We start from the raw sequence: 27,916 nt of genomic DNA, 5'->3' as shown, positions 1-27,916 counted from the left end.
ACTTAAATTTAGTTATATTTTTTCATTTTCATATAAAGAAATATTTATAATTTTAAATTTTTTTTATATCAACTATTCCACTATTCTTAAGGCAGATGAGCGTTGAAACTGAAATTCTCTGCACTTGAAGGAATATATAGGGTTGTATGCTAATATAATAAGAAAAAGTTTGGTCACGATATTAGTTTAGTTCGAAGTTTCTTCTTTAGGCGACGCGCTCTAACACTCAAGCATATTTATAAAAAAAAGTTTCCAAGCGACACGGAATATTTTAAGTTTTATTTTTAAGTTTACGTTACGTAAGAATTTTTACACCCTGCTGGTGCGTATTTCAAGTTGTATGGTAACTTAAATTTAGTACGGTAATATCGCTTCGTCGTATGAAAAGTAAACGCCATGTTTGACGATAAAGTGGAATCAAACCAATTCTAACTAAATGTTCCCAACGCTGACTTGTATCAAAATACCATCTGAAGGATTTGTGCAAATGCAACCATCCCTACTGCGTGGTAATATACCTCAAATACCAAATAAGAATAAGTTCAGAGATTATTAAAATGGAATATGTCGAAAAAATTCAAGTTACTTTAACGCTGACTCAAAAATCCAAAGGACAGTGAACTTTAGCTCTGCATGTATATCTAATATTCCCGGACACGTACATGACGACGAATCATTGCCAAACTTTGTAATTTCCATATGAGGTGTATTATCAGAAAGTGTGATCCATCAAAAGGTCCATCAAAAGCACTTTTTCTTATGCCAAATGTGTCGGTCTTCTTTTCAACTTGGCGTCAAATCAGCCTAATAATTCAGCATAGTAGAACTCTGATGTTCGGTTTCTTCCCTTTTTCTTGATAATTGATGTAGATTATACCTTGTGAATACCGGAATACGGTGGCCATCAACATTCGCGCTGATAGGACAATTTCGCTTTCGTTGGTTTGGCAGTAGAGTCCAGTGTTTCGATTATTTCTTGGCCTCTGATAACTATACCAGAAGTTACATGTTTCGTCGACGATCACAAAATGAGGCGGGTACTCTTTTGCATTGCGCTAAAAGAGCGTCAAACACTGCTGTGAAGTGGTTCCATGACTGCATTTAATATTTGAAACTTTCTTATGAAGAATATTTCATGCGCTTTTTTAAGATGCCTACAGCCTTACATATCTTGCGTAGCTTCAGTCGGCAGCTGTTAAAAAGAGATTACGGAGACATGTCATGTTATCCTGCATGTTAGCCATTTTAGAGGCACCTGGTTATCACTCGTCAATAACTGAGCTTGATAAACCAATTTCTGACGGTAGCCAAGCATTTTTTGAGTTCATTGCGGGATTTGCTTTCTAAAACAAGGATCAAATCATCGACCCCGTATTACTCTTTATGTACTTTTCTCAAATCCGCGGCCACGACCTTTTCTACATGCGATCAAAACGAAATGACTATATGATTCAGCAACAGTGGCGCTACCGGTTACCGATGCTAAGTTATGATCCGACCGCACTTGTTAGAAACTTGTGTAAATTGTACTGGACTGCAAAAATTCTTTCTCTACTAAACAACTCATAGCAAACAGACATAAATTTCGCCTGTCTGGCAACGTTGAATAATACCTCTCATTATTGGCTTGTCTAGGGTATGTATGAAAGCAAAAAAAAATTTTTCACCCGATAGTACTTGTAATAACATAAATTTTTTCAGCAAGAACGCATTCTACTAAACTACTAAAAATAACACTTCATGAAATTTATATTTTTCCAAAAACCAGGTCATTCCGCTTCACTAAATATTTTTATGAACTCATATAGCAGACACATACGAGTATACAGTATAGTAATGAGTATTTGACCCACAACCGTTGCACGAGGTTACGTAAACAGTGACTGTATTTCCAGAAACACTTTGTAAAAAAAGCAAACAAGACCTTATTTTGAAACTGCAGCCCAAAACAGTCCAGTGCGCTAGATTACTGCTGACATCAAAGTTCAATGACGTTTTGGATTGTGTGCGAAAATTAACAGTAAAAACACGTTTGTCATAGCAAGTTTTGTGATGTCCCTGCATTTGGCGCCTATAACTATGCAACGCCTAAAAATGAAAAGTGCAACAAATGTGTTGTACGTGACTGCATGCCACAAAATCCGTATGTATGTGTATGTATCTAGGACTATTAAATAGGCAGACAAACGGCGAATGCGTGCTTGTCAACCGAAATTCTAGCAACAGCAAAACGTTGATGGACTACAGCAATATATAGAACTGGTGTATACATACTTAGCAGGGAACAGGTTTTTTGTGTAATCTTTTTTTGTGTTACATAATGAATAAAGTCGTGTAAAGGTTTCTAGTAATACTCCTTTCCCTTTCAATTAAATCAGATTATACAGTAAAGACATCAATGCGCCCAATTGTAGGCAACGTTTCTTTTATTCATTAAAAGTAATGTTTCTTTCTCTTTGTAAGCCTTTGTTGTTAAAATCAGTAGAGCTAACATCAGTGCATCTTGGCATACACAGTGCGTTTCAATTGTTGAAAATTTTTTTTTAATTTAGGTGGCTAATTTTTTATGTTTTCTGGAAATAATGTATAAGTCCATATTTCAGTTTTTATAACACCCAGTAGGAAATATCAGAGACCCTATAAAATGTACAAGTATATAAAAATTATTCAGATCGCACCACTATAGCATATAGCTATCATACAAACTGACCGATCAAAGTCAAGTTAGTGTATTGAAACCTTATTACTTGACAATATATCTTTACGAAATTTTGCATGGATTATTGTCCAAAGAAACGGTACATTCTCCGAACAAATTGTTCTGATCGGACCACTATAGATATAGCTGTCAGACAAACTGATCGATCAAGGCCAAGTTCGTGTATGCAAGCTTTTTTCTTTGCGAAGAGTATCATAGCTTGAGTGCAACCTTTTTTTCTTGTTTTTTATCATGATGAAGAAAACATTAGAAAAAAATCGTATACATTTTGATAATATTTTTTCTGAAGCCAATTACTTTCTAGTTCAAGCGGTATATTTAGAGCTGCAGAATTTTTCTTACCAACACTGAAAGAGTTTCGAGTTTTACGATCTAAAAACAATTGCTTTTGTTTTACATTTCGTAAGAACAATTACTTAATCGTTAAAAGTCGGGGTTATACGTGGCCGTACAGAGAGGATTTCAACTTTCGGTTATTTCTCTGTGACAGAATAAAACATAAAAAAATGTAATTTGAAGTCTACCTTCACTATTTTCTAGTTTATCGGTATTTATAGCGCTTACAGATATATAGCCCGTTTTTTCATCATTTTTATCCAAGGTTCCAAGAACTGAAATCAATTACCATCTCATAAGGATTCTAACGTGAAATACGTTTCACATTTGTACAAAGTATGTTTTGTAGTTAAAAGAAAACTAACCGGAAATAGTCATGCAGTTAATACCCACTGATACCGTTAATCAAGCCGTTAGTGTTTTTATGTCAAATCTGAGTAGCTGCAATCAACATCCACGCACTTTTTTATATTTGCTTGGTTGAAAAAGAAATTGTGTAATTTAGTAATTAGTCCATACAAGCTTAATAGCTATTTAATCAAATGTTGAACTCCCATTTCGTTAATTGCTCTGCTTTAGCAATTTAATGCGCCAAACACAGCTTCCTTCACTCATATATTCTTCTGTACATAAAAATATGCATTTATGGGGAGGAATATTTAAACTTTTCAATTTAATACTTTATGCCGTCGAGTTTTTAGCTTTCGACGCTCATCGTGTCAGTGCATATATGAATACCGTTAAACATGTATGCAAAAATATGCGAGTACATGCATATAAATCACTCTCACTGCCATTAAAATTGCTGAAGAAAAACTGCGTTGAAAAATTAATATTTATATTTTCATCTGTCATTCACTTTTCTCCACACCAAAATGTATACTTTTAGTTGTTTAACATTTACTTTTTTGTTATTAAAATTTTTAACAGCGTTTACACCGTTATCCACCATTTACTTTATTTAATATCACTCAGCAGGCAGCCATAGTTTACATATGCGCCCGCATATATTCCGGCAATTCATGACATTTACTGTTTTTATTTACTGTTTATTTTCACTTGACTATTTGTTATGTTTTTCACAACTTAATATCGAATTTTAAGCGCACCAATTTAAAACCGAAACAAACTTTGCACCATTTAATATTCAACTTAATTGTTGCAATTAATTATTTGTGTTTATCTATTTGTGTATACATTTGGTATATGTATGTATGTATAATGGTATATTTGAAACTTATGAGTATTTTTTAATTATTATGTGTATGTGTTTATAGGCACTACTGTATTTTTTAAGTAAATTTATTATCATGTATGTCAATGTTTTATGTGTTCTAGCATGCTTGACCTCCTAAAAATATGTCTTTACACAAATTTATTTAACTTCTACTATTTTCACTTTTATTATGTTGTTATTCATCAATCTAAATATCTATAACTATGTGCTTTCCGAATATAGTATTTTCTTCTCATATCACAAATTAATATATTTTTAATATAATACACTCTTCATATATAATTAAAAGAGAACTTTTCTGAATAAAAGTTCTATTACCGCTTGATACTTACTTTAGCTATTCAATTTTCTTAGTTCTAAGAAATCATTATGTCTTCTTACAAAGTCATAAAACATATTGAATTGAATTGAAAAAAAAAAATAAAAATTGTGTTAGTCATAGCTGAGATTTTAATCAACGCAATTTAAGTGTTAAAGCCAACATTTCTGAGTACAATTTCGGAAAGAGAATCAAATCCAGGTTTGGGAAATTAGAAACAAAATAGAAGCAAAACTCAGGACAGTTGTCCAACAAAAAATGCGCAAAATCATATCATGTGAATTTTGATTTTCTGATTTTCAGCAAATCTTTTATATCGGTCAATATGTAATATATCTTAAGGGTAATTTGAATTTCAAAATATATTTGAGAATATTCTACGAAAATTTAGAGTTGAACGAACAAATAATTACGGAGATATTCCCGAAACGCTGGTTTCAGAATCGGTGACGAATTTTTTCAAAAAGACTAGACTGATAAACCTGAAATTTTCACACGATCTTACACATATTTTCGATTTTTAAGAGGGTATTTCAGTATAGAAATAAAATATATTTTCAAAGTTTAACTATCCAAGAATATGCTTACAAGTTTTTTAAAATTCAAATTATTTTCGGAGATGTAAGTATTTTGCTAACCAGGTGAACGCGTTTTTCTTGAAATTGTCTTTTTGAAAACGATAAACGATTTCTTAGGTTTTACTGCACCGATTTACCTGAAAGTTTAAGAGTTTTATTTATAGGTTTATCTTTGTCTGGAACTATCTATATCCCCAAATATATATTTTTAACAATTCATCAGCTGTTAATTTTAACTTTTTTGTTTTTGACGTTTTTCTAGTGTTCTTGTAATATTAATAAATAACAATAAAAAGATGGATAGTAAACTTAAACTGAGTTTTATTACAATACTTCAAAAATTTTCTGAAATGGATGCCTCTACACTGGAATATCCCCTTAAGCCTTTCTAATAATGTGTAAATACTTCCAAAAACGAATTTTTTTTGGAAACTGTCACTTTGTCAAAAATTAAAATTTTGACTAGCTCTTCATCGTTACATATGTTTATCTACAGTAACAAAATTTTTTTTTGTATTTAAGATTTGAGCTACTTTTAAGCAAAAAAGATCTTTCTCACTGCCAGGCAGCTTTTGTCGGAGGTCCTCCTGGAAATTGGCTAAGTGATCAAGGGAATTCAAGGTTTTTAAATATGAATCGCCGATTGTGAAAATACGCTAAATTTTGTAAATATTTGCAAGTGGATATAAGCCCTTGATAGAAGAAACTGAAAATTGGTCCTAGCCCCAAATTCCTATTATTAGGATATCCATATGTTATATGCATCTTATCCTGTACGTGATGTTCAAAGCCTAAGATATTTGAATGAAATAAGATTAGATCCTTTTTCTTAACGTAGGGTGAATTTATACTTAAACGGTCGAAAAAGGTTACTATATGTCGCTCAATTATATGTATCGAACAAATAAAATATTTCGGTTGATTTTATACCATATAAATATGGTATACCGGACATGTGAGATATCTTAATAAAATTAGAAAAACTTCTATAACCTAAATATACTATATTTCTGATAAATTTTATACCAAAAGGCACATATGTCATCAGTTAAAGCGATTCTGAACATACAACCCAACGAATACAAGAAAGGTTTGAAGCACGGCTTAGCACACAACCGAACCTTGACCTATGTAATAATCCTGCAAAACACACGAAATTGGGGCAACTTTTTCACGATATAAATATCCTATCCGAAATTGAAAATCATTTGCGCTGCTCTGAAGATTACGCAATTCTGTTTTAAAGAGTGTATATAGTAATACCACAACAGACTATAGCATTACAAGTTAGTCAATGTTACGCCACAAAGAGAAATTAGGATCTCCCGAAATGGAGAGATGCTTAAAGAATCAGAAAACATATTTTGCAGCTTACTATTATTTTGCTGTTTTTCTTACGATATATGTAAGAGCTCTATAGCTATACAAAGGTTTAGAATTTATACGATAAAATAGGCAGATATTTTCGTTTGCACTTGTTGAATTATTGATAAGTCAAAAAAGCTTTAAGCATGAATTAAAGCTTCAAGTACTGTCATTTCTCTATACAAGAATGCAGTTATTTAGGGTTTTTTCGTTATATGCTTTATTAGTACTTCATGCGAATCCACTTGAAACACACAATTGTATGCTAGTGGCATAGTGCGAGTGTAATGTGTTTAGTAGGAACAATCTTATTTCTTGCCTTGTGAGATTTCTCGTAAACTTTTAAGGCAAAGTTAGTTAAATTTAGCAGCAGTCTCCAAGACTTAGCAGTACTCATAATCAATATAAATCACAATCGATGCTTTTGAAAAGAAAACTGTTGTTTTGTAGAGAGTATTGCGTTAGAGAAGATCTGCCCAACGACCTATTGTTTCAGTTAAAGACTCTTTTACAAATGACAAAATAGTCTACAATTACACAATATATGTATTTGCATGTTCAGATAATTACTTTTTTTTAGCAGTTTGACTCTATGTATATAGTATAATATATCTAATACTTATATACGGTTTCATACCTCTATCACTATCGTTTTTGCTGACATTCTTTATGTAACTATATAAACCTACATGTATGCAATAGACTAATATTACCCAACATTATAAATAAAGTTACCACCAAACCAAATCAAATATATTTATGTTTAATCTGAATGTTTAAAAAAGAAACATATTATTATAACTCTAACCATGCACCAACTGCACCATATGAGTTTTTGTTATCTAATTTTTTTATTCCATTTTCGATAATGTAATTTTTGGTGTATAAATAAATTGAAAATTTTCTAACGATCTAAGCTAAATCTGAAAAATTTTTATTTTTCTTCTAAACTCCATTTGCGTCGATGGAAAATTTTGCAAATTAATGTAACTCATCCGAATATTTTACATATCAAAACACTATAAATGCAATTTTGAAAATCAACACAAACAAACAACAAAATTACAAATTATACGCAACCAAAATATTTGACAATATAACAAAAATATCACATATACTCTTACCAATTAAAATAACTTTAAAACCAAACTAATTCAAAATCAAAATCCATTCTCTTCTAACATAAATACAAAATAAAAACCACTAAAACTTAATCTACTGACAATGTCCGTGGGCTCTAAATACAACACTACAAAATCAAAACAAAAAACGAAAATGCTCTGCTAACAATAATCCAATATCCACTAATTGCACTTGAAATATCCTTTTCCATGCCGCACAAAAAACAACTGCAACAATGATCTCCATCGCAACCAAATGCAAATCAAACCAAACACCAAAAAAACAAAACGGATATTGAAAATATAAATAAAAAACTACTGGACTTTGAAAACATAAAAAAATGCAACTTCTAAATTGAAAACGGCGTCAAATTGCGCTGACATCTGGCAACAATGTATTGAACATTGTACCAACGCCAACGTGTCACCGCTGCCGACAATGATGACTTACCGAAACGAAAACAACTACAACAACATTCACAACAAACCACATAACAAATGATCGAAATGTTGATGGCTAACGGTACTTTTACCTTCAAACGAACGAAAAAAATAACAACAACAAAAAATCTAACGATTCGTAATGGTGGACTGTGGTTACGAAATTCCGCGTTGACTAACTCTCTGCCGGCCTGACTGCCTGGTACGACAATTGCATGGGTGGTTTGTATGTAAATGACCCCGACATCTACGCGTTCTTCTGCATACAAATCGATTTTTTTTTTTTTGAATAACAAATTTTGCGTGTAAATGGGTCTTGTGGGAAACCAAAACAATAAATTCTATTTGAAAATATAAATAAAAATTAAAAAAATTTTATTATTTATTTCTAAATAAAATAAATTAAATTAAAAAATTTTTAATTATATACTTGAATATAAAATATAAAATGTACATTTCAAAAAAAAATAAATAAAATTGAAACCAACATATTTAAAAACAATTAAATATAAATCAACTGAATTTCACAAATTAAAAATTATTAAAAACTTACAATAACAATGAAATGCAAATTGTATACAAAAAAATATTTATTTTATTCCTAATTATAAAAAATTATTTAAAATTACAAAATATTACTTATACAAAAATAATATAAATAAATTAATAATAAAAACAACATAAAAATTTAAAAAAAAATGAAAATTAAATTTAAAAAATATCAAAATTTATTTTAAAAAAATTCAAAATTAATTTTTAAAAAATTTTAAAAAATAAATTTTTTATTTAAAATTAAAAAAAAAATTATTTAAATTGTTTTACAATTTTTGTCATTCCAAATATAATTAAAATCTATGCATATCTAAATTTCTAACACACAAAATGCATTCACAACATAAACGATACAAAAATCACAAAACCATCGTATAAACGTTAAATCCGTTAATGTACAATTGTGAAAATAAAAATCAAATCAACGCACACAAAATAAAACGTAATGCGAAAATGCCGGAAATTGTTGAATAAACGCTGATGCGGATGACAATGATAATGGCGCGCTACAAAAACTGCGACCATTACGATAAAAAAACAACAACAACCACGATGAAAAAAACAACAACAAACCCCATTACGAAAAACAACAATAACACTAACCTTAATAAAAAACAACAACAACAACTGTGAATAAAAACAACAACCATTGTGCGAAAACAAAAACAACCAATATGGAAAACAACAACAACTATGACCACATGGCTGTTGCTGTGATGGCTGTGCTGTTGCCTTTTGGTCACTGATTTCTTCCGCCCGTGAACGCTAATCCCGCTTACTGTGCGCGCCTCAATGCTGTTTTCGTTGTTGTTGCTTGGTTTTTTTCACATATCGCTAACAATAACGACTGTCTATACGAAACTAATGAAACATCGGCATAACGACCGGTTTTGATAACCAAACAACAAAAACAAAAAAATTGCAAAAAATACAACTAACCACTACAAATACTACTAAACCAATTGGAAACGGATATGCAAAAATAAAATGGAAATAAAAAAATAAATACACACATGCGCGCAAATAACTAAAACAAAAAAAAAACTCAAAAATAAAAAAACTCGCACACACATCAAATTGCAATTTGAACGCAACGGCTGTGCGCTGCTGTGGCCACACAAACACTCATACACACATGCACGCTTGTGAAAATAAAACCAACACATTACTTAACCCCAAAACATAACCACACATACCACACTCACCACTGCCATCGTACAACCAAATAAACTACGAATCACCACTACAACCATAACACGACCGACCGAACGGCATACACTCACGCTGGCACACACACATATGACTATGCATATCAATAAACGATCTGCGCTTCAACGCCCATCTCAATGGCTATTGCGCTGCCTGCCCCCTTCTATTGTCTGCGCCTTCTGTCTCCGATTGCAATTTGAATAAACAACGCCGCAACACACCACACTGCACCGCAACACAGGTCGCTTGGATTAAGGCCGATGCGAAGGCGATTCTGGCCATACACGAGCACGTGATAACGAACAATGATCGATTGTCAGTCACACATAATGACTTCAATACGTGGACGCTGGTCATAAGGAATGTGAAAATGGAGGATTCCGGCAAGTACATGTGTCAAGTGAATACGGATCCCATGAAAATGCAAGTAAGTGCCGTCTAACGAAGCAATGAAAAAACAACTGTCAAAAGTACACATCCACACCTACAAATATATTCAATCAGAGAGCGAGTCCACATTGTTATCCTTCCACTTATTTGGACGAGTGTGTCGGCGCATTTACCATTTTTATGCATCGTGTAGACGTTTTGAGCCAAACGGCTGTGTCATGATTAATTGCTTATGAGCGCCGATTGCCAAATGGCGAAAGCAATGAAAAGCTCTTCAAACCTTCTACACCTTCCAACACTCCCACACGAACTTCGATTTGTATGGGCACATGTGTGTGGGTATTTTGTAGAAAAACACTTGTCTTGTACGAGATTTGTGACTTGTTATTACCCGCTCCGGTCCCACAATTTGAGCACAAAAAGCCTTTAGGCAGACAAGGTGTATATCTATTAGGTGTGAGTATTTTTACCTATGCGTGTATGTGTATTGTGCTGTCGCACAAATTAAAAAACGCTTATCTCATTGTACAATCTTAATTGAGTGTCTCACCTTGTGCCAAAAAAAAGTAATAATTTCAGCAAAAATAGCATTGCAAGTCTCATCGACTGCGACAAGCAGATACTAAGCCGATTTGTTCGCCTTAAAAGCACTTGGGCACGCATGGCGTATACGTGACATTTGCAAATAAAGACAATGACGGATAAGTAAATATTGTTCAGGTTTAAATATATAAGTATATAAAATTACATATGTATGTGTGTAAATGCGTTGGTGTTGACACTTATAATCTGCATTAAATGAACTCAAGGTTAAGCTGACGAAGCTAATTCTTTTTTCCATTGAAATTACGATTAATGCAGTATTCCATGAAGTTACTTCAATACGACCTCAATTTGCGTAGGAAACAGAATTACCATTTATAAACATACTTATAAATATAAAAAGAAAATACCCGCTCGAAATTAAGAAAATATATATATATAAAGAATTTAAGCTTACCTTTTTACAAGGAATTTATTAATTCTAGGCAATAAAATACCACTAAAAACAGCACTTTCGAATAAAAGTCTAGTTCCAACACAACAGGGCTACGTGCCACACAGCACGTGCAACGACCGAATTATAGCGAAAAAAGTTTGGAGATTCGATAATTTCAAGAAATTGTAACATTGAGCGGTGCCCAAGAAGTTGTGATTTAACACCATTAGACTATGTCTTGTGAGGTTATTCGAAGTCATTGAACTTAAGCAATAAACTAGACTCTCTTCAAACTTTAAAAGTCAATATTGTACGTGCTATGCTTGACATACGACTTGATTTCGTGGAAAAAGTGCTTGAAAATTGGGTCCATCGAATTCGTTCCTGCAAAAGCAGTCTTGGAGGCCATTCGAATGATTTTATAATTAGAACTTAATTTTATCGATTGCACTGCACATCAAATAAAAACATTTGAATGCCCTCAATAATTAGTGTGTGTTTTTTTAATCATATCACTCTTATTAGAATCCCCTTTATACGTAAAAAAAATATGTGTTTTTCCTTTTTTACATGGACAAATTTAAGTCTATGTCGGAGCACCAATCATATAAATGTTATATAATTGAGCCAATTCCATAGTTTGTATAAAATTTATAAGAAATATAAGGTGCATATACCTTCAACAGTTAGTCGTCATGGGTCACCTGCCGTAGAATTTGTATATACATTATGTTTTATTACATTTGATAAAGGCCATAGACAGGATGAGGTAGTAAATACTTGGTGCCAGATCTGAACTACAAGATGAATGCATAAAATCCTCCCGACCAAGCTTCCGGTGCTTTTGGGCGATTGCTTTTTTCAGACGGTCCAATCGTTTATAGTACAGGTCCCTATTAAAAAGTTTGGCAGTAAGGGAAAAGCTCATAGTAGATGATTCCTTGCCAAACCTACAAGACGTAGAACAAAACTTTCCAGACCATCAGTTCTGGCTTGGCCAACGTTTGCGCAGGGTCTCCATCATTCAACTTTGTCCGTATCCGCTTGACGTTGTCGTAAGTGACTTACTTTCCATCACCAATAACTACCTCCTTCAGAGTTCGCAGATAGAAATTCCGTTAACTCGTGTGGTACTCATATATTGGGCTTATTTTTGTACCCAGCCTTATTTGAGTGGTTCCTACTCTAGAACTGTTACTGTTAAAAGTGACTGATTTTCTCTTTGCTGGTGACCATCTGAGACGCGTGCTCAAACAATACTGGTTCAACCAATCACAAAACTGTCTGGGAATTTTTTTAGTACGAAATTTTATGTTTTGAAAGCCATATTTCGTAACCCGACCACACTTATACAACGAGAGATTTAGATTGCTAAAGTCATCAACTCTCAGTTGGCAGCAAATAAAGCCTTTACCTTTGGATGACAACTGATCTCACGAACAAAAAACAAGCACAAAAATATCTTTCACATCCCAAGTGTATTTTTGAATATTCAAACAATTGAATTGAATCTGCAAACACTCGAAAACAAAGACACTTAAAGCACAAAGGTCTAGCGGAATGACGTGCATAAAAAGAAATAAATACGACATACATATGAAGGTACTAAAGTCTGACAAGACTTATCAACAGACGTCCATTCGTATATATATGGTATTTATAGATTCGTACATTCATGTCTACAAATATATTATACATGCAAGTCCACGGTGTGCTCAGAAAAGGAGCCGTCAAGGACAATGACAATAAAAGCTTAAATAATAAAAGTAAACAATAATCATAAAAAATAAATAAAATGCGACAATAAACACATATTTGTTTATATATACACAAGTATTGGCAAATATGGTCTGAATTGCGTACAATGGATGGCACAGGACCGGCGCTGTCAGCGCACTGCCTCAAGTGTTAAGCCAACAATGACAGAGAGTGCACAGTGCGCTATGAAACAGTTAAGGGAAAAGAGTTTAAGTAACGTCATGACAAGTGGCGAGTGGCTTCGAGGGCGCTGCGGGCCTGTGGAAGGAGGTCAGTGGCGAACTTATCACACTAGACTCACTGCGTTTAAGGCTGAATTGTGGCGACATATGAGCACACTTCAATTTTTTATGCGTTATTTGCGTGGTGCACCAGGCAGACACACACAAATATCAGTATGTCCCGCACCGTTATGCACCATAGCCGGTCTCGTTCTTACCCAGAAGCATTGACTGCTGTTGGCAACCGCACAAAGCGATTTGCTGGCAACAAGAGTGTTGACAAAACAGTCATCAGCACGATGAGTGACAACTCAGAGGCAGGGTCAGCGTCAGTTGTTCGCTGTATGCATTCCAACGGTTAACATTCGCAGCTGTCGCATTCGATATACGCATGAGTGATTTCAATTGTAGAGTGTGGTTAAATTTTGATCTTTGGAAATAATTAGCATTGGAGCATTGATTTTTAGGTTAGTTTATGAGCTGCTTAAATTGGTTGGCAAAAACCATATTCAATACGAGAGAAGTAATATTAATTTTATAAAGGGTATTATATATATATATATATATATATATATATATATACAATATAATATATACAATATATATATATATATACAATATAATATATACGATATTTATATATAAATATAGGAAGAGAGACAGGGAAAGAAAGAAGATAGAGAGAATGTTATAAGGGAGCTGGAAAAGGAAAGCGAGAGAGAGAAAAAAGAAAGAGAAATTAATAGACGAAGAAAAACAAAATCCAATAACAGCTGATGGCAAATGACTGTAACAAAGTTATCCAGCTGTATTAAATACAATTGAGTATGTGGTTATCTCACTCATGTAGAATAACCACTTCTTTTTCGTCTATATTCGAAGACACCGGTTTACCAGTTGTTTGTTCGATTCACCACTCGATTAGGCTTAGCACAATATAATTATATACATTACTACATTAATTGAAAGACGAGATAAGAGAGCGCTTCGCTGAACTAAGCTTATCTAAGGCGCTCAGTTTACAGAGGATATAGAATAAATGATTTCCTCGACATGTGTCCATTATGTTTTGACAATTGATTGATGGATTTATTATTTAAAAGAACCCAAGCCGAGTTTTGCACAAAAGTCTGAAAATTTTCAAAATATATACATCTTTATATGAAATCCGACATCGATTTTAACAGACAGCTACACTGGAAGTGGTGATACCACCAGATATTGTCAATGAAGAGACGTCCGGTGACATGATGGTGCCCGAAGGTGGTTCAGCGAAGTTGGTGTGTCGGGCGCGTGGTCACCCGAAGCCTAAAATCACTTGGCGGCGAGAAGATGGACGAGAGATCATAGCACGTAACGGTGCACATCAAAAGACCAAAGGTAATCAGAGAAACATACATATATAGAATTTAGTACTGTACTTATTTTGAGTTATTTCCATTTATGTAGCAATGATTAGACTATAAATACTTTTGTTTATTTTGATTTTGAATATCTTTATAGCCTTGGCCGTTGAGGGTGAAATGCTGGCGCTAACCAAAGTCACACGCAGCGAAATGGGCGCCTACATGTGCATCGCCTCGAATGGTGTGCCGCCGTCGGTTAGCAAACGCATGAAGCTGCAAGTGCATTGTAAGTGAACAAAAAGGAATATTTATTATTATTTTTTTCTTACACAACTATTGCGAAAGGCTACTGATTTAGAGTTGCCGGTATGCTTGCGCTGAATACTATAACAAGAGTTTGATTTGCCGAAGGCTCCTGACACCGGTATACCTGAAAACGCAGATAACACATTTAAAGTATACTGTTTACAATATTTGGCAACACTGCTCATTGGTGAAATATATATTATTGTTTGTTTGTAATTTGCTCTTCTTCAACACAAGCTCTTTTCGCCCTTTGATCGTATTTAGTTAATGACAAAAATTTGGCGAAATATTAAATACTTTTGTGGAAAACTGAAGGCTTTGGTAGAACGCCAAATAAAAGAGAGAAGTCTGGATGATTAATGAGGAGTTGTAGGGAAATTTTTTTTTACAAAAATCGAAAATTCCCGTTATGTTTTTAACACACTACGTATGGAGCAAAATTCGTTCTGATCGCTACACGTTAGGTTTAAAGGGCTCTCGTAGTAGATAAATTTAAAAAATCGGCAATTTTTTGTTTCCATATTGAAAGTTTTGATATTCAAATAGTATATATCGCTAGGAGAGGCTGATATCGGATCACTACAGCATACAGTTGTGATACAAACTGAACAATCGGAATCAAGTGCTTGCATGGAAAACATGGAAACGAGGTGTATGCACGAAATTTAGCATGGATCTTTAAGGCAACAATGCAATATCCAAAGAAATTGTGTAGATCGGATCACTATAGCACATAGCCATACAAGCCGAACGATCGGAATCAAGTGCTTGTATGGACAACTTTTTCATTTGACAAGATACATATCTTCACGAAATTTGACATGGGTTATCGTTTGAAGCAACAACGCAAGAAATTGTTCAGATCGGTTCACTATAGCGTATAGCTGCCACACAAAATGGACGACCAAAGTCCTGGCAAGGTATCTTTTGTATTTCTAAAGGGTATTATAGCTTCAGTGCAACGTTTTTTCTTGTTAACAAATGAATGATGCTTATATTTTTTGTTTTATTAATTACCAAAAAACGCGCAAAATACTCGTATTGAATAACCCCTTTAAAAACATAATTGCTAGCATAATAAATTTAACAATGAATAAGTGAAATAAATTCTTGGCAAGAAGCTAAGCCTATTATTTTTTTATTTCTAACACGAATGATTGCTGTCAAGAGTCCATGGGCACTACTACATATGTATATGTATAAAAATATTGTCAATAATAAATACTCGTAGCGAACAGATGTTGCTATTTTATCTGCCGAAAATCATCGGTAAACAAACCTGAACAGAAGCAACAAACAAAGCCACACCAGTAGCACTATGTATAATCATTAAAAATACATAAAAACTTGTTTGTTAACAAACACATTGATCCATGTGTGTATATATCCCGCATGTGTATTCATCTAAGCACATCGATACTCACACACACATACACATGCATTATCTACGAGCAACTGCTGCTCTTCGGCTATAATCTGTGCTAACATTTTCATACAACAATACAAACAATGGCAGGACAACAGCAGAAAGAGAAGTATAAGCAACTGCAACACACACAGCCACACACACATATATAGAAAATAAGTATGTATGTATGTAGGTATGTATAAAGAATGCACTATCATCCGGACAGGCAACTGAACGAAAAGTCAATAAGTCAAATTGCTAACAATAGCAACAAAAGTGGTTAAGGCAACAACAGTTAGAGACAACAATGATCAGTGCTACGGTTGACCGAAGACCACAGCAGTGGCAGCAACAAGCTCATATGGAACACCCACACCTCCTGATGTAGTTATGTATGTATGCGCTTGAAGTTTGCAGGCAAACACACTACTTATTTGCTGTATGTATGTATGTATTTATGTAAGGCTTCGTGTAAACACACTTGAACACTTGATCAGCCTGATTGGCCATATGTTGCCTGTTGCCTGAATTACTCGGTTTGCGTTGGCTGTTGGCGCAAAACTTTCTGTCGGAATAAAGTAGAAAAAGTTGAAAAAGCTAATAGAAATATAGGCAACTAATGGTTGTGCTGCTAACAACAAAAATTAGTGTTGTATTGTCTATGGATTTTTATTATTTCCTTTTCGATTATATTTGATTTATTTATGTTCAGCCACAAAAGCGGTGAAGACTCTGTAACCAACCGTGATGTATATACATATGTACTTGTGGTATGAATTTAAAATCAAAATTTGCAGTTAGTTGACTCCTGTTTCAAAATTTAAAATAATAATTTTTTGATGGGCTGATGCAAATAATTTTTTTTTATGATTTTGCAGAGAAAACCTGACTTATTTAATAAAATTTTAATAATTATATGCACTCGTATATTCATAAATAAAATGCCGTTATTCGAAAAAGCATTCAGTTACGCAACTCATGGTTCATGTACATAGTTCATAAGTTACAGAAGCTTTACTAACCAAACTTGCAGCCACACATTAGCCCATAGAAAATGTGTAAAATCAAAACATAAACACACCTACTCTATTGGTCAAGACCAAAGTGCACCTTCTGAAATTTAAATTTTTCTTAAAATATATAAATCTTATCAAATTTGACACGAACAGAAAAAAAACCATTTTAATAAAACTTTTGAATACCACCTTCAAAATAGGCTCCTGAGCGAATACAATCATGTCAACGTTATGCCATACACTTGTTATAAGCCTCGGCTGGGATATCCTTCAGTGCCTTCAGCGAAAGGCTTCAGTGGACTTATGGAGCGATCCCCGAAGCGGATTTTTCAGTTTCGAAAACAAATAAGTCACATGGTGCTTAATCTGGCGAATACATAGACTGACCGTTTCGTGCCAAGAAGCCGGGTACAATTATGCTAGAACATGACGGCGCGTCAATTAATTTTCTGCAACCAATACGGTTGTTTACGTGGACGACTCACAACGGCAAAGTCGTAATAGCTCTAGACCGTTAAACTCTGTGCAACGAATTTATGGAAAATCACACAGTGGTAATCAAAGAAAACGGTATATATCCCATTGATTTTTAACCAATTTTGACGTTAGATTAATGTACAGTTTCGACGTCATATTCATAAACTGACCATCATTACTGGATTTGATTAATGTACAGTCCTCAGCTACGTTGTGAAGTATCTTTTTTGCGACCTCTACTCGACGTCGTTTTTACAAAAGGTTCAGATTTTTTGGTACGAGTCTAGCATTGCCGAGCTTCATACCCAAAACATTAACCAAAATGTGTTGAGTCAATCCCTAAAAGATGTTGATGTCGAAATTAAACAATTTTGGCACAAACTTCGCGGTGACCCGATTCATACTAGTAGCATTTATTAAAATCGAATGTCATGAGGCAATTTTCCTTAAGTTTAAAGTATTTCAGAGTCAGAACATGAATACGAAGAGTTCTTCTCTTGTTATGCGACAGTATACCGAATTGAGTCTTTCCTTATGGTTTGAATATTTTCGAAATTAATTGATTCACATATTTGTTTATTTAATTTATGCTAAGTATTAACTATACAATAAATATTTTATTTCCAGTTCACCCATTGGTACAAGTTCCCAATCAACTGGTCGGTGCGCCCGTTTTAACCGATGTCACATTGGTCTGTAATGTGGAAGCATCACCGAAAGCAATCAACTATTGGCAAAGAGAAAACGGTAAGCAAAAATACGGTAAGAATAGCAACTGCAACAACAACGACAATAAATCAGAAATGGCAAAAAAAACAGTGAAGCTTAAACTTTCTACAACCAAAAACTCCAAATGAGCAAGCAGTAAAAAAAGATAAACCGTAAATCAAAATCACCAAATAAATTTGAGAATTGCGAAAAAATTGCAAGTTGCTGGATTGCAAGCAACTTGACGCTAGAAACAATTTGCAGCTTATTGACTTCGTGCCATTGAATAAATGAAGTTGCAACGTGCTAGTTTCGCACTACGACAACAACAAAATTCCGACGAATGAGTAACTGCTTTCATGAACTTGCCACAGTGACCGGGCGATCCCTGCTGGCGAATGTCATGTTATTTTCTACGTGACAGTTCATTGTCACCCTAAAACAAGCTGCGCACACAAAAAACCGAAACCGAAACCTAAAACCATCTACCGAGAAAGTGCAACATTGTTGTGCCGCGTTTTTTTCATCTGTTTTTTTTTCATTTTACGTTCACTGCTCTAATGAATGTGCCTTTAAACTCTTTTTATACCGCTTGACTTGACTTTTGATGGAGTCAACATTTTTTCGCTGATTTGTCATGCATTAGACTTTCCTGAATTCAACATATTTTTTCTGTGTTTTTTCACTTCTTTTGTTTTAGGTGAAATGATTATCGCCGGCGATCGGTATGTGCTCACTGAGAAGGAAAATAATATGTACTCAATTGAGATGATTTTGCATATAAGACGCTTGCAAACCAGTGATTTCGGCGGCTACAAATGCATCTCGAAGAATAGTATTGGCGACACGGAAGGAACGATACGATTATATGGTTAGTATGGAATGGAAATTTACATTAACAGGCGCTGCACGCTATAGTACTTCGAGCCGTACAATTTCTTCGGAGATTGTAGCGTTGCTTTGGACCAAAATCTATGAAAAATTTCTTGAAGATAATTTGTTCAGTAAAAAAGTTGTACATGCAAGAATTGAATTCTGATTGATCAGATTGTATGATAGCTATATCCTTAAGATGTCTGATATCGGCGATTGCGACAAAAGAGCAACTCCTTAAAATGACTTGTGTAAAATTTTAAAACGGTCTTCAAAAACTGAAGGAATAGTTTGCGTTTTTATTGCTGTCCAATAAAAAATACCCAAAGCTAGCTCTTTGTATGCTTTTCTCCAGTAATATTCTAAGTAGACAAAGTCCACTTTCGGGAAAGGAGCTTAATAATAAGTATTTGTTTTTGTAATTATAAAAAACTACCAACTCGAACATTTTTAACATCTTCTCTGGTTTTGAAAACCTCGACCGGCTTTAAATACTTTATTTTAAGGTTTTGAACCGCAATTGTCTTTGGATATTCATGCACTAAGTGGGGTGAAGAATGAGGAACAAATGAAAACCTAAATATGACTATACGATTCTCTACTCTCTCAGAATTTTTATAGGAGTCAGAAAGAGTTGCAAACTAATATCAGTCAATTGCTTCCTGAACTTTATAGTCGCTCTTCAACCTTTAATTTTTAATGGTAGTTGTATCCCTAGATTGTACTTATATGGTAGATTCTGCTCATCAAGTATTCGAATTCGAATTATTAGTCCCTTTAGTTTTTTTTTTTTAAATGAGAGTAAATTGTAGTAGACGTTGGGAATTGTGTCGGAATCTTCGGATAATCAAAGTGATTATTGCTGATTTTTGATTAATTCTTACTCCCTGCTTAACTAACGCCATTTTGCTCATTTAATATCGCACCTTTTAGCTAACGACGTGCTTGTTACGAGAAAGTAATATGAACTAAATATTGTCTTTCATCTGGTTTCAATACCTGTAAGGTTTCTAAACCAATTTTAACTATCTGAAAATTAAGATTTATAATGGACATACTGTAATCGATCTGCAATCCCTAATATAATATATATAACTGTATTTATTTTAATAGAAATGGAAAGACCAGGCAAGAAAAATCAAAGAGAAGATGATAACGAGGTCACGGTAAGTACAATTCTTAGATATATTCATAGTTTTAGAACTAAGCAATGTAACTTTATGGGTATCTGGGAAGTAAAAAATCATTTTAGAAATCTTATCGTACTCTTGCTTGAAGTCTTTTAAAGAGGAAAAACTTATATGGGATTTAAACAGTTCTTCAAATAAATATTAGAACTAATATAAGAATATCAAGAGATCATTTACAATACAGAGTAATTATGTCGTATGCGATCTTACTAGTAGCTCTTAGTACCTCTATATAGAGCTATATTTAATTGCAAGACCATGGCTAAATTTCCAAAAAAAAATTATGTGGAACGTTTTGACTTCACACAGACCTCTCTTAGGGGCCATTCAGAAAACAAAATAGAGGATTTGCTCTAATTTTTCATATTAAACGTAAAGGTTTACCACAAAATGCTTTACAAATCCCAAACACACGAAGGATTCACCACAAATAAGTATCTTCGACCACAGAATGCAAAAAACATTATTTCTCTAGGAAGTAGATTGATTCCGTCGCTAGACGGTAATGTTTTAGTAATCTGGAAACCTGGAGACTTAGAGGATATACCTTACTATACTATAAATATTATACTGACAAGAAAATTAAAGGTGCTAATGTCCGCCTTTCACAGATATCAGTCGGGTTTCGAGACATACATACATATATTTACTATTTATCATGTATTTTATTCACAGAAAAATGACGCAACACTGAGAGATAATCGTCACGAGGATGGTTCGCGTAATCAAAATGGGCGCCTCTACAAGGAGCGCGGCAGCGATGCGGAGCTGCAAAGTGGCGGTCAAACGCTGAGTCGGCGATGGAGTACAATGTATTTGCTGGTGCTAACGCTCTTCGTGTCACTTGCAACGAGTGCAACGACAGCAACAATAACCACTACAGCAGTTACAATGGTAAGCAGACGAAGTCTAAGTAATTTATAGCTCAAAAATTTAAAGTAAGAACAACAAAACACATACATACATACGTACGAAAGAAACCAAAAACCAATGCATAGCAAGGTAATATAAAGTACACGAATAAGCAGAACAACAAGCATAAATATAGTTAAAATAACGACTCAATAAATAAATGTAATAATTAAATAAAATTAAATTAATGAAATATGCAGAAGAAAAATTGAATTATAGCGGTATTAGCGTGAAGCAAACCAAAAAATAACTGAGTTAAATGTTACCTCTCTAGCGAAATGTGTTTCTATGACAATGACTGTTGACTGTATTTTTTAGCAGCTGACGTACATACATACATATGTATTTAGCGAAGAGTTGCTTGGCGGCCTTTGAAGTTAAACAACCCAGCAAACTTTAAAGCGAAATATATTGTAGTTTAGGCTACGGGATAGAAAAAAAAAGAAAAGTAAATAAATGCTTTGCATAAATAATTGGATTAGTTTACATACATATATATATATAAATGTGTAGATAAATTTTGCAGTGGAAAATTTAAAAACAATTATATAGAAATATATGAATGCTAAATATGAAATAACCGTCAGCCAAAAGCAGTATTAAAGAGCGTTTTGTTAATAAAAAAAAAACTATAAGATATATAATGTACTTATGTATGATTTAGGTGTAAAGAACAAATGCTTATAAAGTAGTCAACACGCCTCTTCTGATATTGTAAATACTTTAAGTCTAGGCAAGATACACTGTATATATGTTTGCACTGTTATCCAAAGAAGGTTCATATTGAGTATAATAAGCAAGTTAATTTAATTTCTACTGCGAAGTTTCTTTGAATGGTTAAGTAATGAAAATTAGGAAAAAAATCTATATTTACTTCAAAAAATTAGACATAGTTGATGCTTATCCAGCTGGGAATTATCTTGCTTCATAAGAATATTTTAGGATTTGTTAGGGAAAAATTATATGAACATCCTCTGAGAAATTAAGTTAAAGATCAGTCATTAATATCACTATCCCACCTGCAGCCCATACCCTAATTATTGCAATGAGCAAAAATATTAAAAAAATTGTATTATTTATGGTTGAAAAATCCAATTGAGGTATCTCAAAAACGTAAGATTTGAAAGCAACAACAATTTCATTAGGCAAAGAACATTCTTAGTTAAGGGGTTACATGGGTTTCGTCGGTTAAAAAAATATCTATTTTCAATAATTGTTTTTCTATATAAAAAGTTATTTATTTAATTCAAACTTTTTTCTGTGTTAAAGATACACATTTAAAGCATAATTTCTAGATTATCAAAAAACAAAAAATTAAAACTCCGTTATTTTAACGTCATTTCTGGTGACCCCTGGAAAAAAGGTGCTATGAAACTATGAAAATACGGTTCCGAGAAGAACGCGTTTAAAGACGCTGACCCTTCTATACCTGACTTGAAACACACACCTTCTAAAGGCTGTATCTCCGAAACTATTATTCGGATCGACTTGAAAAAGCCAAAAAAAATCGCTTTTTTGGGTTATATCCACTTATGAATCAAATTTTATTTTTATCTCTTTTGCATATAGACATGTTTATATGTATGGCGAATATTCATATGGTATATGTATATGAAATATTCTATTGAAATTGATCCGGCAAGTAGTTTCGGAGCAATGAGCGTGTATGTAAGAATCTTTTTAACTAAAATAATTAATAATTTTTTTAACTAATATAATAATTGGGAATAATCGGCTCCCAAAACTTTAAACGCATCTGTCTCGAAACGGTGTTTTTAGAGTCGGTGAGAAAAATTTCAACGAAACGGTTGGACCTATCACCCTGCAATTTTCTCATGACTTTGTATATTTGTCTGGTAATGATCGGAGGAATATTTTTTTTTTTTTTGGTTTTTGGATTTGAGATGATGCTAAGCAGAAAAATCTTGCGTAACGTCAGAAACCTTTTTTAAAAGCTTCTCCAGCGAACGGCTAAGGGTCAAGGAATCCAAGAGATTTAAAAAGGAATCGCTGATTATTGGGTTCAGTTATACTGGCCGGTTGTCATTCCATACATTAATTTTGTGCAAAAATATCATACAGGACGACAGCGCTTTTTGAAAATTTTAAAAGAGACTTGATAACTAATTTTGATAATTCATCTAGTCCCTTTAACTGCGAGGCTCCTAGATATCTAAGATGAATTTTATATAAAGCTGGATAAAAGAATAATGTTCTGAATAATAATTTTACTTCTACGATAAGTACTTCTATGTAATTTTCTACCGAAAACGTTCACAAGGTAGAACGCCTAAAGATACTAGAGATCTACAAGCGCTTGTTTTATGAGGACCATCCTATGCGATTCGAATATTTTCCTCTTGAATCACTTTTCATGCGTAAGCGCATACTAGATATAGGAAATTTAGATCATAAATTAGAACAATAAAGTACTTATTTTCAAATCCATTCTTGTTTTGATTTCAGTACACTTATTTTTTTCTAAGAAATGAAAAAATAATTTAGCTCAAGTCACAAAATTTCCAGTTGGATAAAAATCATTACATAACTTGTATGGTATATCTAAGAAATTTATATAAATATGCATTTATTTATAAATATTAAATGCTAAAGCAAAAGCCAGCAGCATAACCAAAATCTTTCGCAACGACGCATATATGCATACATACATGTATATGTAAATGTATTAAGAGTATTTAGGAACAAATAACTACATTTGTAAATCCATATAGTAAATATTCAATAAGTAAGTAAATAATTATAGATAATAATAAAAAAGAACGAAAATGCTACAAAATGTGCCAAATCGAAATAAGTAAAATAAGTTAAAGCTTATAGGAGATAACTCAAATACTCTCGACCAGCGTTAGTGTTTCTGTGTGTTATGTGGCCATGGGATTATCATATATACATACATACATATAAACAGTTAAATAAACAAGAAATTCTAAAGTCGTACATATATGTATTTTAATTTTATTTGCAGCATTCTTGCAGTAAAATTTTTTACGAAAAAAAATATACATATGTATGTGAAAGTTTTTATTTCAAACCACTGGCAGTATGTAGAAATGCTGATCTGCAATCGGCCAAATGGTGCATTAGTTCCATACTTTACTATTTTTAACATCTAAATGGATATACAAACTAGCCGAAAATAAAATACTGGCAAATAAAGTGAAGCAGAATGCGGAATATAGAGTCAAACTTACAGCTAAACATACCGAACCAGTCATATTAGGCTCCATACATTCACGCTACCTTACCAGTCCAACTTACAATATTTCTAACAAACCTAGCGTCAAATACGACTTTATATGGTATAATAGAAACGGTATATTTTTGTCACTTAGCTGCAAACTAGCACATGGACTCAGTGTAAAAGTTTCCATTGCCTACTATTAAGGTCATATCTTTCAAACCGAAAAAAAAACTCAATCAAGTTTTTGAAGTCCTTAGCCTGACCAAGAAAAAGCTACAAAAATAACTTTCTCATCTATATTTAAAGTACAAAGGTAGAATACTCTCTAAGTTTCATGACATTTCATCCAACCGTTCTTAAGTTATGTTATTCATCTAAAAGTGACACCAGCTCTGCTATTTTTGCGAAAATAAAGCCTATTTTAAAGGCTTCGAAGCTTTATGCCATCGAACCGGTATCGAAATATTGGAGGAGCGCTCCAACAAATTCATTTTTCGGATGTCTGCTTTGTTAGTTCAAAGTCACACAATAATTAGTTGAAACAGTAAATCCTTTATTAAACGTTGGCATGTCCTCTTATACTAAAACATTTTAAAATATTACATTTCGATAAAGTTGCATTGAAATATTATATTTTCATTAAATATATTCTAATTCATTTTGGGTCATTAAAATTCCTAAACATATCACACTAATAATACGTGAGTCCAAAAATATTCAATTTAGCCAATAATATCAAAACTAAAAAACTTTTATTAAATATAGTTTTATTTTCGAAATCAAGCAAATATACAAATCTGAATGCAAAATTTCAACAAAAAAATTAAAATTAGATTGGAATTTAGTAAAAATTATACATACATACAAAATTATACATATATATGCAAGGACACACACACGGAAGCGTACGTGTACGGAAAAGGATATGCCGGCTCGAAATCACACATAAACGATTTGTGTGAAATAATGCGGAAAATATATTTAATTAAAATGTTTGTTAGACAAATCAATTATTGAATATTATGAAATTGAAATACCTAAAAAAAATATGGATAATAAAATAATAACTTGTAATATTGGTCACGGCAAACAGCATATGTAATTAACGCGAAAAAAATCGCTAAATTATTAAAGCCACATTAGTAAGTGTCTATGCTAAAAAAAATATATATAAATATATATATGACAAATAAGCAAAACAAACAGCGCTAAATGCTTTTAGGGCTGATAAGTATTATTACATTTAAAATTTGCAAAAGCAGGAAAAAAATTTATAAAATAAATATAAAAAAATATTTGCGTAAAATATTTATGAAAATTTTGTTGTTGACTGAAACTCATCGAAAGTGAAATGTATTCCATTTCCCTGATGCAGAAACAAAAACAAAAAGTAAAATTTAAAATTTGGCATTAAAAACCAGTCATGCAGTGCATAAAACAATATACAAATATTCAATATATGGCAACCTTGCAGTAAAAATTGTTGACTTAAGGCTCATTCGGTGCAAATGTATCCAGAGACTCACTTTTCATACATAATATTGTGGATTTAAGTGATTACTACGCAATGCAATTAATCGGTACTAGTTGTGAACTAGTTGCAGTCTAACTAAAGCCAACTAATTATAAGGTTAAGTTTGACACATATCTAACACTCTAACTGTACAGCAATTGTAATAATCTTTCATCACTTTTTGAATTGAACCACTCACAACTTCGAGAGCACAACATTTTTTACTGCAGGGATTATGACATAGTTAAATGAGAAATACAAAAATACCAAGGACGCCTAAGCTATATCGTTCAAACAATAAAAAAAAGCAAAACGAAAGCATTTATCTGTAAATAACTCACAAACATCTACAAATACTTATATAAGTATGCATACATGAGTATTTGTGTTAACTGTTCATTTGGCTCGCTGTCATTGCAAATGCCAAACGAGCAACACAAACCAAATACACACATATATTCAAAAGCGCATCAGATATATATATATATATACCATATATTATATATGTATGTATTTATGTTGAAATCAAATAGTTATAGTCATAACTTATGCCTAGTTTTAGTTGTTGTAAATAATGTTTGTATTTGTAAAGTATGACAAAGTATTATCAATATAAAGATTAATGCGAAAAAATGCGGTGGAAAAAAATTTATAAAACAACAAAATATAAAAAGTAACTAAAAATATGCAAAATTGAAATGAAATAAAAATAAATAAAAAATTATGAAAAATTGCATTTGCTTTCAGCGGTCTAACTGTGAGAGTGGTGAGTAGAAGTTATATGGGAAATATTATTCAAAAATAACAAGTTAAATTAAAATGTATTTTCAAAAGTTTCTATTTCAAACTTCATAGCGAAGAGTAGTTTCGTAGTGAAATTTTAGCAGAAAATTTTCTAAATTTGAACTGAAATCATTCTAATCGGATGGGAAAATATATTTAAATTTAGAAGGAAATTGAAAACTCGAAAAAGCTTTGCTATACAAATAATAGAAATTATGGAACGCCTGTTGGCAGGAAAATATATTCTTACAAATGAAATGCATATAACCCATAACGAATAAGGATTCTCAAGGTATATTTTCTAGAACTGAGAGGTAATAATGCTGGAAAAGGGAATCTTCAAAATAGACTGCAGTATATATACTAAAGACCTCCTTCGCCGAAACTGTACGTGCAATACAAGGAATTGGAATGTAATAAGCATATGTAAGACAACTTAAAAAAGTTGATTCAAGTGCGATAAAATAAAAAATTAGAAAGTATTAAAAAACAGGAAAAAAATGTATAGAGTAATACAGACACAAAGTGAATACGCTGAGGTGCAAAACTTATGGTGAGTACTCCCGACAAGAATTTTGAAAAAAAAATCGAAAATTTTTTGTTTTCATATTTCGATAGTTTAGATATTTAAAATATCTCTCTGGAAGGATTTTTCAAAATTCAAATTATTTTAAATGTTATGAGCGTTTTAGTGTCGTGGCAACTAGTTTGAGTGCACGACGAATATTTAAAAGCCTTTTTCTGTATCAAACTACTTTACGTCAATATATCAAGTTCTAATCAATCGATTTACTTAAACTTTGGCACAAATAGACTCTAAATATTTCTCTATATTGTATAAATCAATAAGAACTGAAAATTTCTTCAAGTGCGCAATTAAGCTAGCTATATGAAAATAATTTTTTTTCTGAAATTATTTTATATACCCTTGAAATATGAATAAAAATATTATAAAAA

The 27,916-nt window shown here is 32.7% G+C and overlaps 1 protein-coding gene across 1 annotated transcript in view; it reads left to right on the top strand.

Moving 5' to 3' along the window:
- Positions 1–26,831, top strand: part of DIP-beta (Dpr-interacting protein beta) — a 60,125-nt gene extending 33,294 nt beyond the window's left edge. The window contains exons 4-10 of the mRNA XM_036365813.2: positions 10,119–10,304; positions 14,413–14,605; positions 14,729–14,857; positions 18,406–18,525; positions 19,187–19,357; positions 20,473–20,525; positions 21,225–26,831. Coding sequence (XP_036221706.2) covers positions 10,119–10,304; positions 14,413–14,605; positions 14,729–14,857; positions 18,406–18,525; positions 19,187–19,357; positions 20,473–20,525; positions 21,225–21,473 — 1,101 coding nt within the window. The 3' untranslated portion in view covers positions 21,474–26,831. The remainder of the gene's footprint in view (positions 1–10,118; positions 10,305–14,412; positions 14,606–14,728; positions 14,858–18,405; positions 18,526–19,186; positions 19,358–20,472; positions 20,526–21,224) is intronic.
- The last annotated feature ends 1,085 nt before the right edge of the window (positions 26,832–27,916 follow it).

The sequence above is a fragment of the Bactrocera oleae genome, chromosome 5 (genome assembly GCF_042242935.1).
Source record: "Bactrocera oleae isolate idBacOlea1 chromosome 5, idBacOlea1, whole genome shotgun sequence".
NCBI classification, from domain to species: domain Eukaryota; kingdom Metazoa; phylum Arthropoda; class Insecta; order Diptera; family Tephritidae; genus Bactrocera; species Bactrocera oleae.
The sequence above is the reverse complement of the archived record's forward strand: the minus strand, read 5'-3'. Positions and strand labels throughout refer to the sequence as shown.